The sequence below is a fragment of the Ranitomeya variabilis genome, chromosome 4 (assembly GCF_051348905.1).
Source record: "Ranitomeya variabilis isolate aRanVar5 chromosome 4, aRanVar5.hap1, whole genome shotgun sequence".
Classification (NCBI taxonomy): domain Eukaryota; kingdom Metazoa; phylum Chordata; class Amphibia; order Anura; family Dendrobatidae; genus Ranitomeya; species Ranitomeya variabilis.
In genome coordinates this window covers 52734919-52755197 of record NC_135235.1, presented here as the reverse complement: position 1 = coordinate 52755197, position 20279 = coordinate 52734919, and the positions used below count along the sequence as shown (strand labels likewise).

Here is a 20279-nt window from a genome sequence, read left to right as displayed (position 1 = left end):
CTGACAGGCACGGCAGATACAGGCAGGTATGGCTGGTATACAGACTGGCATGGCAGATGCAGGCAGATACAGCTGGTATACAGACTTTCACGGCAGGTGCTGGCAGGTAGAGCTGGTATACAGACTGAAACGGCACATGCAGGGAGTCATGCCTGATATACAGGCAGGCAGATGCTGAAATGCACAAGCAAGGACAGGCAGGAAAAAGCAAGAACAAGCGGGTACTGTAGGTATAGGCAGATACTAACAGACTGGGGACCTGAGAACTAGCAAACATGCAGACTAATTGACTAAGTACATTACTCAGACACCTCCCAACATGTGGAGGTGCCTTAAATAGTGTCTCCCAGCCATTGGCTGGGGACACTTTATGACGGTGCATGTTGTCTCTTTAAGAACCCTGGAGCATGCATGCTCCCTAAGCACAGTGCCTGGGAAACTGCGAGCCATGTGCAGACCCCGGGCAGCAGCAGGAGCAGAAGGAAGTGTGAAATGGGGGCTGCAGTGGTGAGAGAGTCGGCATACTTGCTGGGCGTGGAGAGGATGGGAAATGTGCAGTACCCCTGCTTTTATGCCCCTTCTTCTTCAAGCCCACAAGAAATCTCTCCAGGAGGAGAGAGGCATGGATGTTCTCCTTGGGCTCCCACGACCACTCCTCAGGACTGACCCCTCCAATCCACAAGAAAAAAAGGTTTTCCTTTTATCCTTTTTGTGGCCAGAAAATTAAGAGGCAGGGAGTTTGAGCAATTTGAGAACATCAAACAGACCGATGAGGCAAGGACCCAAGTTCCAGCAGACAGTTATAGTTATCCATAGAACTTTATAAGCACCAACTGAAGACAGAATTTATCAATGTAGTTTGAGAATGAAAGATCAATCCAGAAGGACAAAGAAGCAGATTTCCCTGATAAGATATATTATAAAGTTTCTTATTTTCCTGTCTACTATTAATTGGTGAAATAGAAATTAACAGATTAAAATATAAAGGTGGGCGCAAAAAGTGGCTATTAACAGGGGAGAAATGCAGCTGCAAACAGGACAAAAACCACAAATTTGTCAAAAACTAAACACATAAAATACTATGTCGTTTGAGCTAACAACACCCTCTCCACTGCATAGAAACAAAGGTAAATATATTTAATAAAAATACCACATAACAATAAAACAAAAAATCCACCCTAGTATAGCTGAATCAACAAACTGCATATGACAGCATATATATAATGTCCCCCAGGTTCTGGGTATATGATCCGAATAGTCCAAATGCCGCAAAGTTATTAAGAGTCCGATTAGATAAAGTGCATAGTGCTAGCGATTACCTTCTCATAGGCGATGTCGTCAGTCACAATTCAGAAATTGCGGTTCCAATCCACGTCCGGGTGTATTGTTTGCACAGTACAAACAAAAAAAGAGTTATCTTCAGGAGTGTAGTCCCTGCCGGTGACATACACCCCCCCCCCCCCAGGCTTCCTTACCAATGGTGACGAGCAGGATCAGCACCTGTAATGCAGCAGACGCCAAACAGGACCTTGCGCGACGTAGGTTGTCACGTGACCAGCTAGAGTAAGGAGCGCTGTAAGGACCAATTCCTACGCGTTTCAAAGATCATGGTCTTCTTCGTCAGGGTTGGTCCATTACAGGTCAGGGCTTTCTTATATACAGTCAATTCATGTGTTACAGTTAAACAGCGGTAAGTGGAGGTCAATTAGGTAAACGCAAAAAGCTCAACTTCACTATTTAAACCTATTGGCTTCACTGTGTCCTGGTTGAAGATTTACTTTCAGCTCTGGATATTTTCTTAATATAATCACCCTTTCGCCAGTCTTGTCTTATTATTTCCAAGCCAGTAACTATTGTTCCTTTAGCTCGCCCATCATGATGATCTAGATAATGTTTAGATAATGGATGTCCGCAAAACTTCTTTTTTATATTTCTAAGGTGTTCGCTCAATCTCACATTTAGTGGGCACTTGGTACGTAACACATATATTTTACCACAAGGGCATTTCAGAGAATAGATCACCCCCGTAGTGGTACAGGTGATAAAATCCCGGATTTTAAACTCATTCGTCCCATTTGAAATGACACATTGCTTAGTTAACTTTAGTGATTTACACATTCCGCAATTGTGACATGGGAAAAAAACAGATCTCTTGCCCCCAGTGAAAGAGGCGGATCCTACTTTTTGGTTATAAATAGGCATTGAAGGGGCTATTGCATTTCCCAGATTATGACTTTTTCTGAAAATAAATCTGGGATTGGATGGTATCAGATCCCCAATTACCGTATGTTATCCCCCTTCAATAAATCCCAATGTTTCCCAACGATTTTTTTCAAGATATACACATTGGCATTATACTGGGTAATGATGGAAATATCGTTTATAGTGTCATTATTTTCTTTACTCCTTTTGTTGCCTTTGTAGCAAGTCCGTTGGTGGTTTGCTTAATACCATCTGTCTCGTATTTGAAAGGAGGGACTTTTCATAACCCTTCTTTAAGAATTTTGAGGTTAATACATCCGCTTCCAAATCAAAATCCTGAGGACGTGAGCAATTTCTGTAAACACGTGTATACTGGCTTTTCTTGTTTGGACTGCGCAAACAATACACCCGGAGGTGGATTGGAACCGCAATTTCTGAATTGTGACTGACGATATCGCCTATGAGAAGGTAATCGCTAGCGCTATGCACTTTATCTAATCGGACACTGAAATAGAAATTAAACCTACAGTTACTCTTCAAGGATATTTTTGAGACCAAAAAAAGTAGGAACACACCTTATTTATTTTTTCGAGAAATGTAATACTAATGGATGGATGTTAAAATCATATAAAATGGCAAACACAGAATATGGGTATGAAACTGAGATGACACAGCTACTGATGACTTTAATCAAGGCCATAATCAGCCGCATCTAAACTGTCATATATTTGGAGAAAGCCATTGAACACTTCTGGTTCAGTAAAGGTCTTTTTAACAGCTGGGTCCTTCAGCATGCGCTTGTACCAGGCATTGATATGTGGCATCTTCTCCAAAACTCTAGAGAAACAGAAAATAATGGGAATATATTCAAGCACTGAAAACATGAAATCCAAAATCAATTATTTCAAATTTTCATTTCTACTCAACTTTTTTTTCTAGTTATTGGTAAAATTGTAAATCAACTAAAATGGCTGCAGTTCCATCTTCCAAGTTAATAAATCAACCAGGATCAAGAGGACCGGTCAGAATTCTTGACATATCAGACACTCTGAAACATCCGTTTTTCTATTGATTTCATTTCCAAATTTCCCAATTTGAAGCAACTTCTTCAGTTATCTCTGGCAGTCCTACAGAGAATGAAGGGGTACAAGCAGTGGTATAATGGTCACAGTCACAGGGACTGTGACCATGTCTGGGCCTATGGAGGAAAGGTGCCCCCTGGTTAGAGCGCTATTGTCAGCTGGATGTGAATCCTTAGACCTTCACAAGATACCAGATTATCGAAGACCAGAAGCTGACATAGACGTCTAGTCCAGTTGGGGGACATTAATACTGTATGGGGCAAAGTTGAGGACATTGTTACTATATGGGTCAATTGGGGGACACTATCACTGTATAGGGTCACTTAGGGGGCACTATTACTCCGCTATCAGAGGCATTATTAATATTCCCCATTATTAATTTATAGTGTCACAATTTGGTACATTCCAGTTGTATCGATGTTGTGACAGAGTCACTGGTAAAATACTGGAGGGGAGATGTGTGTCACTGCACCTAATGGCGTCAGTGATGTGAAACCAGAGTATCTTCCTCCAGCACTACGAGCTGTGAGGGTTAAGTTAAAGTATATACATGGGCTGATTTTTTAGTGGACATCTATAGAGTGGGTGGGAAGATGTCCACCTTATCGCCACCTGCACCGCCATGTACTGAGAGGACTGTGTGATGTCACAATCATGTGGTCAGTCACATGATGGATAGGAGTCACATGGTCTAGGGTTTAAGTAGCGGGCTTTCCAAGACAGCAGTGTGCAGTGTGCCTGGAGAGGAAACACTCCAGGAAAATGTTTATTCCCATGTAGCATGCTAAGGACCTGTAACCTGGACATTGTACCCATGAGCGGGCTGAACCCCGCTAGGAGAAGGACTGTTTTGTTTTTGCTGTTTTGCCCAGAGGGCCGTGTTCTATTTTTTTCCCTGCTTGGTTTATGCTGCCTCAATAAACCAAGCACATTCTTAGAGAGACAGTATTCCGTTTATACCTCTGTGTCCAGCAAAGTGAGACGCTCTACCACAAAGTATAAAAGGTGATTGCTATAACTGTAGTGGTGATGAGCAATAGATGTCTATGTTTACTTTTTGCAGAAATTCGTTGTGGATAGAAAAAGTCATAGAGGTCTGCACTAAATGAATAAGAAATTGAATAACTTTAACAATTGGAGAGGTCACTGGTGAGTCACTGGAGTTACATGCACTGTATACACTACATGCTATAAAAAGAGCTCCTGTATATTGTGACTGGTGATCACTGTATTAAATACACGTACACTTACTCTATACATTACATACTATCTACATAGCTCCTGCATATAATGTCCTGATAATCACTATTACCTGAGCATTTATATTATATAATATATAAAAAGCTCTTGTGTGTTGCTTGTACACTTACATTATAAACTCCATACCATCTGAAGAGCTCCTATGTATAATGTTACCATTGAGCACTGTATTACCTGTACACTTACACTGTATACTATCTACAGAGCTACTGTGTATAATGTCACCAGTGATCGCTGTATTACCTGTACACTGATACTGTACACTGTATACTATGCACAGAGCTCCTGTGTATAATGTGACTGGTGATCACAGTATTGCCTGTACACTTACATTATAAACTCTATATTACCTGCAGAGCTCCTATGTATAATGTTTCCAGTGATAACTGTATTAGGCTAGGTTCACATTGCGTTATTGGGTGATCGCTAACGGACAGCGTTGCACGGCGAAAATGTCACAATTAACGCCGTGCAAGGGGTCCGTTAGCGCACCCATTGACAGCAATGTTGTTTCTGCCTGAAGCGCATCGCTAGCGCGTGCCTTTTTCGGCTCGCGCTAGCGCTGTGCCGTTCTTTTGTGGCGCGCCTCGGACGCTGCTTGCAGCATCCGCGGCGCGCCCGAGGTCCGTTCCCCGCTCTCGCAGACGTTAACGCGACCCCTAAACGCGACCCCTACAAATACATTGTGTTAGCGCAATCCGCTAGCGCTAAACGGATTGCCTTAACGCAATGTGAACCTAGCCTTACCTGTACACTTACACTGTATACTGTTGTGAATTTACTTTTTGGCTCCCTCTAGTGGCTACTAGTGATTTGACTCTGGGTTTGTCAGTCATTCCTTTTATGCTCACCTGGGTCGTTAGGTCAGGGGTGTTGCTATATAAGCTCCCTGGACCTTCAGTTCAATGCCTGGCAACGTTGATATCAGAGCCAATCTGTAGTGCTCTTGTCTACTGATCCTGGTTCCTGCTTAATTAAGCTAAGTCTGCTTTTTTGCTTTTTGCAATTCATTATTGTTTGTATTTTTTGTCCAGCTTGTATATTATCTGTATCCTGACCTTGCTGGAAGCTCTAGGGCGGCTGGTGTTCTCCCCCCGGGCCGTTAGACGGTTCAGGGGTTCTTGAATCTCCAGCGTGGATATTTGATCGTGCAATAGATTTGATTCCAGGCAGTAAGTTTCCTAAGGGAAGACTGTTTAATCTGTCGGTACCTGAACATACCGCGATGCGTTCATATATCAAGGAGTCTCTGGAGAAGGGGCATATCCGTCCTTCTTCTTCCCCTCTTGGTGCGGGATTCTTTTTTGTGGCTAAAAAGGATGGATCTTTGAGGCCTTGTATTGACTATCGGCTTTTGAATAAGATCACTGTCAAATTTCAGTATCCTTTGCCGTTGTTGTCAGACTTGTTTGCCCGGATTAAAGGTGCCAAGTGGTTCACAAAGATAGACCTTCGTGGTGCGTACAACCTTGTGCGCATTAAGCAAGGAGATGAATGGAAAACCGCATTCAATACGCCCGAAGGTCATTTTGAGTACTTGGTGATGCCATTTGGGCTCTCTAATGCACCTTCAGTTTTTCAGTCCTTTATGCATGACATTTTCCGGAAGTATCTGGATAAATTTTTGATCGTTTATCTGGATGATATTCTGGTTTTTTCTGATGATTGGGACTCGCATGTGGAACAGGTCAGGATGGTTTTCAAGATTTTGCGTGAAAATTCTTTGTTTGTTAAAGGCTCAAAGTGTCTCTTTGGTGTACAGAAGGTTCCCTTTTTAGGGTTCATTTTTTCCCCTTCTGCTGTGGAGATGGACCCAGTCAAGGTTCGAGCTATTCATGATTGGACTCAACCCTCGTCAGTTAAGAGTCTTCAGAAGTTCTTGGGTTTTGCTAACTTCTACCGTCGTTTTATCGCTAATTTTTCTAGCGTTGTTAAACCGTTGACGGATATGACCAAGAAAGGCTCTGATGTGGCTAACTGGGCTCCTGCTGCCGTGGAGGCTTTCCAGGAGTTGAAGCGCCGGTTTACTTCAGCGCCTGTTTTGTGCCAGCCTGATGTCTCACTTCCCTTTCAGGTTGAAGTGGATGCTTCGGAGATTGGGGCAGGGGCCGTTTTGTCGCAGAGAGGCCCTGGTTGCTCTACTATGAGACCTTGTGCCTTTTTCTCTAGGAAGTTTTCGCCGGCAGAGCGAAATTATGATGTGGGCAATCGGGAGTTGTTGGCCATGAAGTGGGCATTTGAGGAGTGGCGTCATTGGCTCGAGGGTGCTAAGCATCGTGTGGTGGTCTTGACTGATCACAAAAATCTGATGTACCTCGAGTCTGCTAAACGCCTGAATCCTAGACAGGCCCGCTGGTCATTGTTTTTCTCCCGTTTTGACTTTGTGGTTTCGTATTTACCAGGTTCTAAGAATGTGAAGGCCGATGCTCTGTCTAGGAGCTTTGTGCCTGATGCTCCTGGAGTCGCTGAACCTGTGGGTATTCTTAAGGAAGGAGTTATCCTGTCAGCTATTTCTCCAGATCTGCGACGTGTGTTGCAGAGATTTCAGGCTGGTAGGCCTGACTCTTGTCCACCTGACAGATTGTTTGTGCCTGCTAAATGGACCAGCAGAGTCATTTCCGAGGTTCATTCCTCAGTGTTGGCAGGGCACCCGGGAATTTTTGGCACCAGAGATCTGGTGGCCAGGTCCTTTTGGTGGCCTTCCTTGTCAAGAGATGTGCGGTCATTTGTGCAGTCCTGTGGTACTTGTGCTCGAGCTAAGCCTTGCTGTTCTCGTGCCAGCGGGTTGCTCTTGCCCTTGCCTGTCCCGAAGAGACCTTGGACACACATCTCTATGGATTTCATTTCGGATCTTCCGGTGTCTCAGGGCATGTCTGTCATCTGGGTGATATGTGATCGTTTCTCCAAGATGGTCCATCTGGTTCCTTTGCCCAAACTGCCTTCCTCTTCTGATCTGGTTCCTGTGTTCTTCCAGAACGTGGTTCGTTTGCACGGCATTCCTGAGAATATTGTGTCGGACAGAGGATCCCAGTTTGTTTCCAGGTTCTGGCGATCCTTTTGTGGTAGGATGGGCATAGATTTGTCGTTTTCGTCCGCTTTTCATCCACAGACTAACGGACAAACGGAACGAACTAATCAGACTCTGGAGGCGTATTTGAGGTGTTTTGTCTCTTCTGATCAGGATGATTGGGTGACCTTCTTGCCGTTGGCTGAATTTGCCCTTAATAATCGGGCTAGTTCTGCCACCTTGGTTTCGCCATTTTTCTGCAACTCTGGTTTCCACCCTCGTTTTTCCTCGGGACATGTGGAGCCTTCTGACTGTCCTGGGGTGGATTCTGTGGTGGATAGGTTGCAGCGGATCTGGAGTCATGTGGTGGACAACTTGAAGTTGTCACAGGAGAAGGCTCAGCGTTTTGCCAACCGCCGCCGCGGTGTGGGTCCCCGACTTTGTGTTGGGGATTTGGTATGGCTGTCTTCTCGATTTGTTCCTATGAAGGTCTCCTCTCCCAAATTTAAGCCTCGATTCATTGGTCCTTACAAGATATTGGAGATCCTTAATCCTGTATCCTTTCGCCTGGATCTTCCGGTGTCGTTTGCCATTCACAACGTATTTCATAGGTCCTTGTTGCGGCGGTACGTTGTGCCTGTGGTTCCTTCTGCTGAGCCTCCTGCTCCGGTGTTGGTTGAGGGCGAGTTGGAGTACGTGGTGGAGAAGATCTTAGATTCTCGTCTCTCCAGGCGGAGGCTTCAGTACCTGGTCAAGTGGAAGGGCTATTGTCAGGAGGATAATTCCTGGGTGGTCGCCTCTGATGTGCATGCGGCCGATTTAGTTCGTGCCTTTCACGCCGCTCATCCTGATCGCCCTGGTGGTCTTGGTGAGGGTTCGGTGACCCCTCACTAAGGGGGGGGTACTGTTGTGAATTTACTTTTTGGCTCCCTCTAGTGGCTACTAGTGATTTGACTCTGGGTTTGTCAGTCATTCCTTTTATGCTCACCTGGGTCGTTAGGTCAGGGGTGTTGCTATATAAGCTCCCTGGACCTTCAGTTCAATGCCTGGCAACGTTGATATCAGAGCTAATCTGTAGTGCTCTTGTCTACTGATCCTGGTTCCTGCTTGATTAAGCTAAGTCTGCTTTTTTGCTTTTTGCAATTCGTTATTGTTTGCATTTTTTGTCCAGCTTGTATATTATCTGTATCCTGACCTTGCTGGAAGCTCTAGGGCGGCTGGTGTTCTCCCCCCGGGCCGTTAGACGGTTCGGGGGTTCTTGAATCTCCAGCGTGGATTTTTGATAGGGTTTTTGTTGACCATATAAGTTATCTTACTATATTCTGCTATTAGTAAGTGGGCCTCTCTGTGCTAAACCTAGTTCATCTCTGTGTTTGTCATTTCCTCTTACCTCACCGTTATTATTTGTGGGGGGCTTGTATCCTACTTTTGGGGTCCTTTCTCTGGAGGCAAGAGAGGTCTTTGTTTTCCTCTTCTAGGGGTAGTTAGCTCTCCGGCTGGCGCGAGACATCTAGCGACCAACGTAGGCATGTTCCCCGGCTACTTCTAGGGTTGGCGTTAGGAGTAGATATATGGTCAACCCAGTTACCACTGCCCTATGAGCTGGATTTTTGTACTTTGCAGACTTGCTGATATCTCTGAGACCCTCGCCATTGGGGTCATAACAGTATACTATCTACAGAGCTCCTATGTATTATGTCACCGGTGGTCACTGTATTACCTGTACACAGACACTATACACAGCGCTCCTATGCATAATGTCACTGATGATCACTATATTACCTGTACACTGTATACTATATGCAGAGCTCCTGTGTATAATGTCACTGGTGAACACTGTATTACCTGTACTTTGTATACTATACACAGAACTCCTGTGTATAATGTCACTGGTCATCACTGTATTATCTGTACACTGACACTATATACAGAGCTTCTATTTATAATGTCACTGGTGATCACTGCATTACCTGTACACTATACACCATATACAGAGCTCCGGTGTATAATGTCACTGGTGATCCATGTATTACCTGTACACTATACACTATACTATATACAGAGCTCCTGTGTATAATGTCACTGGTGATCTCTGTATTATCTGTACACTGACACTATATACAGAGCTCCTGTGTATAATGTCACTGGTGATCACTGTATTACCTGTACACTATACACTATATACAGAGCTCCTGTGTATAATGTCACTGGTGATCACTGTATTACCTGTACACTGACACTATATACAGAGCTCCTGTGTATAATGTCACTGGTGATCACTGTATTACCTGTACATTTACACAATAAACTCTTTATTAACCGTAAAGCTCCTATGTATAATGTTACCAGGGAACACTGTACTACCTGTACACTTACACTGTATATTATTTACAGAGCTCCTGTGTCTGGTGTAACTGGTGATCACTGTATTACCTGTACATTGACACTATATACAGAGCTCTTGTGTATAATGTCACTGGTGATCACCATATTACTTGTATACTATATACAGAGCTCATGTGTATAATGTCACTGCTGATAACTGTATTACCTGTATACTGACACTATATACAGAGCTCCTGTGTATGATGTCACTGTATTACCTGTACACATACAATATGTACTATCTACAGAGCTCCTGTGTATGATGTCACTAGTTATCACTGTATTATCTGTACACTGACATTATAATCTCTATTATCTGTAGAGCTATGTATAATTTCACCGATGACCACTGTACTACCTGTACACTTACACTATACAGTAAACTATCTACGGAGCTCCTTTGTATAATTTCACCTGTTTTCAGTATTATTGTTTCACTGTATTACCTGTAGACTTACAGAATGATTTATTGGGATCTGATCGATAGGATCCCTGTGACCCTGAAAATGAAGAGGGTCACAGCGATGCATCATTGTTGCGCCCCGTTCACAGTTTTTTCTGCACATTGGCATTTCTCACCAACTGACTATGCAGGGAACTTTAGCTAATTAAATTCACTGAATAAAACTGGCCTTCAGCATGTAGCCTGAGAACGCCTCTGTGCAGAAGATACAAAGAAGTGAAGCAGTGTTGTGGCCCCTTCCTTTTCATTATCTAAGAGGTCCCATAGGTTGAATCCCGACCGACAATTAAGTGATAGTATATTCTAGCGATATTCCATTGAATCTATTCTTTCCAGATACATTTCTCTAACTCTCTAAATTTTGTTAACTGCCCAGTAGCAGAAGTTCACTTTATACAAAAAGAAGATATCTTCTCTCTTACTCTGTAACGTCCATTTGGAACCGTTCAAACCAGGGCCAGATCATGTAATCAATCATAGTCAAAGATCCTCCACCAATGTAAGGGCTGTTCCTCTTGACAAGTGTCTGTGAATAAAATTTAAGAGGTGAAATGAAAACTGTATACTGCGTATGTGACAAAATGGTCAATAATTTTGTAATATATGGTAATAATTTTAGAAAATCTGTAAATTAAGGCTTTGTCCACATATGTTCAGAATCAAAGCAACAATGCTGTGCCGGATCTGTTGCACTGCGGATCCCATGATTCTCAGAGGATCGTGCTCACTAACAATAAAGCCCATTGTGATTCCATTATTTTTTTGTCGAAAATAGTAACACTAGATTTTGCTCTCTTCTTGCTGTCAAACGTGATGCAATTACAGGCGCAGAGCTGCCGACACTGGACGTTACTATGAGTTATCTTTTACCCTGTTCCACTGGAGGTCCCAGTTGATTATCTAAGTTGTGTTATTACTTTGCAATGTCATATTGATGACTGATATGCCTTAGATATGAGTGATGATGTCATAGCTTGTTGATAATATGGGAGGAAAATTGTGGGTCAAAAATATCTTATGCAAAGCATCATTGGGAATGGCAGATTGTTTGTACCACCAGTATGGTTAAGGGTTTTTGGATTGTCCTTAATAAGTTAGAATGCAATGGAGTAGCAGGAGAGATGACTTGGGCATGGGTCAGTGCAGCAAGTGTCCTCAGCATTCCTGATGGCATAAGGAAGTGTTCCGTTCCTGTGAATGTCAGGCTGCTTGACAAGCACTTGAGGAGGAGTAGCATCTGCACCATCACTAGCAAGTAGGGGTGAGTAAGAACTCGCAATTCTGAAAATGTATTCTTTGCTCAATAGTTATACCTGGGATCTGCATTTATCTGAAGAACATACAGTATATTTCCATTTGCTAGGAGTTCTCAACAAGCTTCTGGGACCCACATATACCAGACTTTTCCTGTGGATATATCATAATTGCCCAAGATGGAAGTACCCCTTTAATAATGAGAAAATGATTTACCTCTTCAAATATTTTTAGTTTTTCAAGAAACTTTGCCTTTAACTCGGTTGTGTCTTCATTTTTCTTCTTGGTCATGATAACATTGAACAATATAGATGGGACCTGAAGTAGAACATACACAGATATAATACAATTACAGCCCATATGGAAAGTCCGGTTGTATCAGTATAGTTAATCGAGCATCATGTTTTTCAGCCTCATCAATTGCATTATATAGGCTACACCATTAGGCTGCTTTTATACACCCATCTTCCACGGTCCGAATATAGGCTGCAATGTCTGGACAAGCAGCAGGTGTCTGGACCTAAACGCAACGGAGGGTGTTAAATTAATGTAAGGAAAACTACGGCTGATCCAGACATTTTGGTCTGCACTTGGACCATAAAAGCCCTATTCATGGAAGTGGTCTAAAAGGCTTGGAGTAATGAAAAGCAAAAATAAATTTTTTGTTTTATGTTTGTAGAGTTAGGACAACATAATCTACCAAAGAAGGATGTTAGGCTATGATCTCACAAAGTTATTTGTTGTAGTCACTTATATAGTGCCATTTGTTCCACAGCGCTTTAGACATTATTGTCCCCATTGGGGCTCACAATCTGGATTCCCTATCAGTATGTCTTTGGAGTGTGGGAGGAAACTGGAGAACCAGTAAGAAACTCCGTACAGATGTTGTCCTTGGAGGGATTTGAACCCAAGACCCTAGTACTGCAAAGCTGCAGTGCTGACCACTGAGCCACAAAGGTACCATCAATAGCTGTACCTACTATAAACTCCTAGCACTAACCTAGATGAAACAAAGGTGCTACAAGATATACGATAGATGACCTGGTAGCCTGTGGCCATATTGTACATCTTCTAATTAAATCTTACTTGCAGTTTGATTGGTAAGAACCTCTCATGTATTTCATACCCTCTCAAAATCTGCAAAGTTCCTACCTCAGAGAAATGTTCCAGGAGAATCTTCTGTTGGGCTTTTTCGTAGGGATCGGCTGGGGTCAGTTTTTTTCCAGGAAAGGCGTCATCCAGGTAATCGCAAACAATTAAAGATTCGTAGATTATTTTGCCATCAGAGGTTTCAATAGTTGGTACCAGTCCCTTAGGATTTTTCTCAAAAAACCAATCCGGCTTGCTCCTCAGGTTAATGTTGACAATTTCATGTCTGAACAGAGAAAAGGAGAATGTTAGTAAGGGAAAATCATGTTTCAAAAATACAAGAAATGGTCACATTAAAATCACGACAGAAGAATAAGCTGTAAATATGAGACCAGGGTAAGGCAGTGGTGTGTAAGCTTCCTTAAAAGAAATGTTGAAGATTTTGATAAAAAAACAAAATACTACAAAAAATATACTAGAGCGGCAATGTGTGAACCTACCCTAAAATGGTTGTTTCATGCATATAAATTATCCACTAATGACAGGATACGCAATTGTGATTACTTGGGATATGATCGATAAGGCTCAAAGCGATCTCGAGAGTGGGGTTCAGCAAAGGCCCATTGAGTGGTATGCTGGTTGAGAAGCATCTATTCATTCTCTATGGGTTGAGTATAGCGATCTGACCCCCAGAAATCAAAAAGTTATCTCCTATTCATAGGTGATCAATTGCATACTTGGTACAACTACTTTAAGGTTTCAATTAATTTAGAATAAGAGGAATGCTAACAAAGACATGCAGTTAAGAAACTTTACAAAATCCGTTGCCTACTTGATTCCTTTAGCAACCATGACAAGCGATGCTCTTTGGACATACGGGCAGAATCTCATACCGTAGAGTCGAACTACTCCCTCTGGCACCGGTCCTGGGGGAGCGCGGCCTGAAATGAACTATATCCATTCAGTATCCAGATAGCAAACACACATTATCAATGCCAGAACAGAGTCTTTTATGAAGATTTTTTCTGGGGCAGTATTTTTAAGGGTATTATGGGAAGTTTCAAGTGGAGCATTTCATTCCCATTCAATCCAGCAAAGGATTAATCGATTTTTAGGTTGTAATCTTAAAAGGGTTCTTCCTAATTTGGCAAGTTGTGACCTATCTGTAGGATAGGCAATAACTTGCTGAAAACTGGAAGCCTAACCACTAGAACCCCAACAATCCAAAAAATGGGGCACTGAAATGTATGGTAAGAATGGCGTTGAGGCCACACATGCCACAAGTAAGAAATAAGGTTCAAAACACGTTGGTGTTTTTGGTTTCTTTTTGCACATGTGTATGGTACGTGTATATAATAAGGTTGAGAGTGGTAGGATCAGATGGTCCATCTGCTAGACTGTTTACTACAAGTGATTGGGAATTGTCATAAAGTTTTTCATCAGTATTCTTCTTGTATGAATACAAGGCTATAGGAAGTATAGAACTCATCGAAGAAGGTTGAGGAATAAAGAATCCAGTAAAGCTTGCAATCAGTATCCAAGTAAAGTTTCCTAAGGACTTTGGTAACTTAATTTTCAGGGATTGATTATTATGGAATGAGAAGCACATTGGGGTTTCAGGTCTGTCATTCCTTCTGGATCTGTTCTTTTTTTGTAGTCTTCAGTCAGTCATGATGTTTGGCTGCTTCATTACTTGGTTTAGAAAGGTGTGCAGAGTGTGGGCACATTAGGCTATGTTCAGATGGCTGTATTTCACAGTCCATATGCAGACCACAATGTGGGCATTGACTGATCGGTGGTCTGCTGAAATGAACTTACACCCTCATTTATGCTTACAGGGCTATACATTAGGATTAAGAGACCTGCAGTCATAGTAACATAGTTAGTAAGGCCGAAAAAAGACATTTGTCCATCCAGTTCAGCCTATATTCCATCATAATAAATCCCCAGATCTACGTCCTTCTACAGAACCTAATAATTGTATGATACAATATTGTTCTGCTCCAGGAAGACATCCAGGCCTCTCTTGAACCCCTCGACTGAGTTCGCCATCACCACCTCCTCAGGCAAGCAATTCCAGATTCTCACTGCCCTAACAGTAAAGAATCCTCTTCTATGTTGGTGGAAAAACCTTCTCTCCTCCAGACGCAAAGAATGCCCCCTTGTGCCCGTCACCTTCCTTGGTATAAACAGATCCTCATCGAGATATTTGTATTGTCCCCTTATATACTTATACATGGTTATTAGATCGCCCCTCAGTCGTCTTTTTTCTAGACTAAATAATCCTAATTTCGCTAATCTATCTGGGTATTGTAGTTCTCCCATCCCCTTTATTAATTTTGTTGCCCTCCTTTGTACTCTCTCTAGTTCCATTATATCCTTCCTGAGCACCGGTGCCCAAAACTGGACACAGTACTCCATGTGCGGTCTAACTAGGGATTTGTACAGAGGCAGTATAATGCTCTCATCATGTGTATCCAGACCTCTTTTAATGCACCCCATGATCCTGTTTGCCTTGGCAGCTGCGGCCTGGCACTGGCTGCGCCAGGTAAGTTTATCATTAACTAGGATCCCCAAGTCCTTCTCCATGTGAGATTTACCCAGTGGTTTCCCAGTCATTCCGGGCATCGACAAACATGAATGGATCATGAAACACAGCCGTCTGAACCTGGCCTTAGTTGAAGATGCAGGAGGTGTCTGACCAAGAGACTCCATTACTGAGGACTGTACAACTGCATTTAGTGGTACTGGTGTGGGGTAACAGAAGACCATTTCATTTCTTACCTGGTGGTTGGTATCAGCCGCCCGTATAGTCAGGGAAGCTGAGCCGAGCAGGGGCTACTTTGTGTTTTGTGCCCAGATAATTTAATTTATACATTGACAATAAAGAACAGGAGAAGCCATGTATGGTCAGAACTTCTGTGTCACTGTTACTGTATTTGATCTTATTTTGCCTACCATCTTACACAGTATATTGTGGTAGATATGTTTGGCAACCAAGTGTGACAGCCACATTGGCAAATACAAGATCGACTATCCATCCAGCCCTGTTGATATTGCAATGATGCAATGTTTTGATATCCTCAGTATTAGACCTGTGAGTTGTGCAATGTCAGCAAATATGAAATAACCTTGAAACTAACTATTTACTGTGACCATTAAAGTGTCCTTTCATACAGCCGAATCTACTAAGAGGGAGCGGAATCACAGCAAACATACACATCGGAAAGCGATATAAGCAATAACGGTCAATCAAATCCAGCAACATTATGAAGTTCCTCTTAAAGTGAAAACTCAGATTACTAACATTTCCTTTACAGTCTCACACTTACCCTTGGCAAAACTCCTCTGTGATCCGGCCATGACTGCGGACTGTCTGTTACTGGAGAGGCCTGTGTGAGAAGCAGAGAGCACACACACGTATGTATGTCAGTCTATGGGGCACAGCTGTGATATGCTGCGTATGAGGCCTGACCTACCAGAAGGAAGCCTGTGTACGAGAGCCACGTTCTCCACTGTCTATATCTGGGTCTATGCCAGTCCCCTCCTCTCCCAGCTAATGATCAGCCAAAAAGCAGCTCCTCTGCGTGGAGATCTGCTCCCTCTGTACAGTGATTGTTACATAATGTGCTGAAATTCACAACAACATCATAAAGTTCCAAAATATTTCATAGGAGTTTCACAGTTTCAAGGTCAAGTTGAAGGCAATAAGCGCAGTAGGGTCTTATCCGAGAAGAAACAGGAAGCTAAAACCCAGTTATGCTCACCAGGTGAGGTTGTGAAGTCACAACTAGAGATGGGCGAACCCAAACAGTAAAGTTCGGTGTCCGTTCAGAACACCTACTGTTCGGGCATGGACTTCACCAGGGAGCCCGTGTTACAGTTTTGTTCAGCCCCCTGAACACCGGGTGCATGACGGTGCGGCAAACTGCCTCTGATCAGCGGTAAGATCATTACCGCTGGTCAGAGTGTCGCGGATCCCATGCTGTCAAATGACAGGGTAAGCCCACAGCTTTGACCGGAGGTAAAAAGCTTTCAAGTGAATGGGGTCCGGTTACTGTTCTGGTACCCGAACCCTAAGTTTTTTTTAACTATTCGGCCGAACCCACCATACCCGAACATCCTGGGGTCCGCCCATCTCTATTCACAAACCCTGTACATCCATCAAAAAAGGTTCCTGGAGATCCACGATGCTTAGAACGTGTGACGCTTGAGTGGGTTAAAATCAGCTCTTTATTGAAAAATTAAATATTACAGGTTATGGGTATTAGATTCTGTGATGGGCGCTGATCCGGGGAACTAGTCTGATTGCCGTATGTGGAGTCGAGAAATAATTTTTCCCCTAATATGGGGCAATTCGTTTCTGCCTTCTGGAGTTTTTGCCTTCCACTGGATCAAGATGTTAAGGTATAGGTCGGACTCGATGAACTTGCGTCTCTTCTTTCAAACTTGAAACTATGTGAAGATGGAGACAAGTGGGATAAACTCTGCGCTGCCAGTAATCCAGTAATGAGCAGGAGACAGGAATTAAAGAGTTGCAGGTTTATTTGTCAACGCGTTTCGAAGTGACTTGTTTCTTCATCAGGACAAACCACAATGATGAGTATGCAGCGCCCCAGAGTCCTGGCCGTTGCAGTAATGTCGCTCTGCCACTAAGGGGAGTGATGTTACGTCTGATTGCACTAAAGGAGTTTCTCTGACCAGGTAACACTCACACTACACTTACATAGTTACATAGTTATTAAGGTTGAAGGAAGACTGTAAGTCCATCTAGTTCAACCCATAGCCTAACCTAACATGCCCTAACATGTTGATCCGGCCACCAGGGGGGGTGGTTCTATCTAGTAGGCCACTCCTCACACTCTGGTAAAACTGGGGGTTGGACAGGAAGACAGAGAGAGAAGTAACTGGGAAGAGCTAGTGAGAGGACCTGTCAGGGATGGGATCCTGGCAGACTCCTAAGAGCAGAACTTACCAGTGAACAACGGGAATACAGTAAAGAGGAATTAGGACCAGAAGGAGTCATGGTGTTAGACCGAGGCAACATCCTTCTGAGGCGCAAACAGTCGGTGGCCGGAACGCCGAGCAAGTAAGAGACTCTAAGTACTACTGCAAACCACGGCCGGACAGCCAATTATAGGTTGGCTGTCTCACACAAATCACCTAAGCAGACAACGGAGGCAGCTGTGGGAGAGGGGCGACTCTAGGGTCCCGGAAGAACTTCAGGCCTACCCCGTCATACAGGTGCGTCCTACCATATCACCTGGGGGACGGAGAGAACGAACATGAGAGACAGACAGAATCAGTTGTGAGGACTATCCCGGGAGCTCAGCAGGGAAGAACTACAACACCCAGCGCTAGAAGGTAGACACTGATTCCCACCTGTAAAGGGAACTCCTGATGTGCCTTTGGACCGGCCGGTCTCTGACAGCCCTGTTGACAGCGCTCTGGACTGAGGACTCTAAAACCTTCAGTAAAGAGGTAAAGAGACTGCAACCTGGTGTCCTCGTTATTTACTACGACCTACACTGCACCGCAACATCACCACCATTTACCACCACTTTTCATTGGACGCCCCTCAGCAGGGTCACGGACCGGGTCTAGCCACCGTGACAACCCCAGAGCAGAGACTCAGAGGCCCGGTACCGGGTACCCTTCGGCCCTGCGGCAGTGGGGGCGCTCCAAGTACAGCCAGGACGTGTGGGTATAAGTAGTCACATCGTTCAAATAAGCGGACCTCTGATATCATATGACTGGAACACATCATTGTGAAGGAAAAAGCATGTATAGAAATTGGCATTGCAAGTAGAGTTGGTGTAAATCAATTTGTACGAGCCGGCCCATCATGCCTGACAGTAATCTCTAGTAATCTCTAGTTATTCTGATTGCGGTGGTCTCCAATATATATTATCTCTTTATTGCAGGAGCCCAGCTGGCTTTGTATCTCAGTCTCATTCTGACCCCGATCCTGTTGGTTACTTTGGGCAGTGCCCATAACATGACAATGAAGCCTTATTGACTTATGAAGGATATAGCCATCACAAAGTGGTACCTAGTTTTTGCCTGTGATGCATATACAGTATATATATATATATGTATATATACTCCATTATATATATAATTTTTTTGTTACTTGAGATGTTTTCTATATGCAACATTAGAGGATGTCACCATCATCGAAGGAAGTTCTCCATTCAGAACTTCACAAATCTGTTGGTTCCTGTCCATGCATATATCATAGTCTTCATTCACTCCTGAGGCTGTGCTAATCTACACTCACTGGCCACTTTATTAGGTACACCTGTCCAACTTCTTGTTAACACTTAATTTCTAATCAGCCAATCACATGGCGGCAACTCAGTGCATTTAGGCATGTAGACATGGTCAAGACAATCTCCTGCAGTTCAAACCGAGCATCAGTATGGGGAAGAAAGGTGATTTGAGTGCCTTTGAACGTGGCATGGTTGTTGGTGCCAGAAGGGCTGGTCTGAGTATTTCAGAAACTGCTGATCTACTGGGATTTTCACGCACAACCATCTCTAGGGTTTACAGAGAATGGTCCGAAAAAGAAAAAAAATCCAGTGAGCGGCAGTTCTGTGGGCGGAAATGCCTTGTTGATGCCAGAGGTCAGAGGAGAATGGGCAGACTGGTTCGAGCTGATAGAAAGGCAACAGTGACTCAAATCGCCACCCGTTACAACCAAGGTAGGCCTAAGAGCATCTCTGAACGCACAGTGCGTCGAACTTTGAGGCAGATGGGCTACAGCAGCAGAAGACCACACCGGGTACCACTCCTTTCAGCTAAGAACAGGAAACTGAGGCTACAATTTGTACAAGCTCATCGAAATTGGACAGTAGAAGATTGGAAAAACGTTGCTTGGTCTGATGAGTCTCGATTTCTGCTGCGACATTCGGATGGTAGGGTCAGAATTTGGCGTAAACAACATGAAAGCATGGATCCATCCTGCCTTGTATGGAGCATCTTTGGGATGTGCAGCCGACAAATCTGCGGCAACTGTGTGATGCCATCATGTCAATATGGACCAAAATCTCTGAGGAATGCTTCCAGCACCTTGTTGAATCTATGCCACGAAGAATTGAGGCAGTTCTGAAGGCAAAAGGGGGTCCAACCCGTTACTAGCATGGTGTACCTAATAAAGTGGCCGGTGAGTGTATGTGGAGAGTAACTGCTATAGCGTCTTGCAGGCACTTGGTGGCAGCACAGCTATGTATTATTATATGGGGATATTTATTGAAACGCCATAAAATAAAGTTCAAAGTATTAAATCAGATAATATTTAGAATCTTTTATTGACTGGACTTTTATGATGTTGACTAATCAGTCCATAAAATTATTTTCCAGTTTTATGCAACCAAATCCTATCCACTGTATAAAATTAACATTTTAGAATAAACTGTTTAAGAGAGTAGTCTGAGTGTCATCCGTTTTTCCCGTATGTGGAGAAATAAATGTTAAAAAAGTTTCTCCACCGCAGTCCGTGAAAATCAGACTGCACTTGGAAGTCATCCAAGTACGG

At 43.4% G+C, this 20279-nt stretch overlaps 1 protein-coding gene across 2 annotated transcripts; it reads right to left on the bottom strand.

Moving 5' to 3' along the window:
- Positions 1 to 1122: 1122 nt before the first annotated feature.
- On the bottom strand, positions 1123 to 16314 carry LOC143769722 (glutathione S-transferase omega-1-like). 2 transcript variants are annotated; one of them, XM_077258529.1, is made up of 7 exons: positions 16222 to 16314; positions 16075 to 16134; positions 13575 to 13683; positions 12806 to 13028; positions 11870 to 11971; positions 10822 to 10925; positions 1123 to 3039 (listed from the first exon to the last, which is right to left on the bottom strand). In XM_077258529.1, the coding sequence occupies exons 2-7, from the start codon at positions 16103 to 16105 to the stop codon at positions 2889 to 2891; spliced, it is 720 nt and encodes a 239-aa protein (XP_077114644.1). In that variant the 5' UTR covers positions 16106 to 16134; positions 16222 to 16314; the 3' UTR covers positions 1123 to 2888. The 2 variants fall into 2 exon arrangements, with proteins under 2 accessions (XP_077114644.1, XP_077114643.1); XM_077258528.1 differs by having other exon boundaries at positions 16075 to 16238.
- Positions 16315 to 20279: the final 3965 nt, after the last annotated feature.

Coding starts and splice junctions, on each gene's coding strand:
- LOC143769722 (XM_077258529.1), bottom strand. CDS start 16,105: ATGGCCGGATCACAGAGGAGTTTTGCCAAGG. Junction 11,972..12,805: donor TCCTGGAACATTTCTCTGAG/GTAGGAACTTTG, acceptor GTTCTACTTCAG/GTCCCATCTATATTGTTCAA. Junction 3,040..10,821: donor TTCCAAATGGACGTTACAGA/GTAAGAGAGAAG, acceptor CTGTTTCTCTAG/AGTTTTGGAGAAGATGCCAC.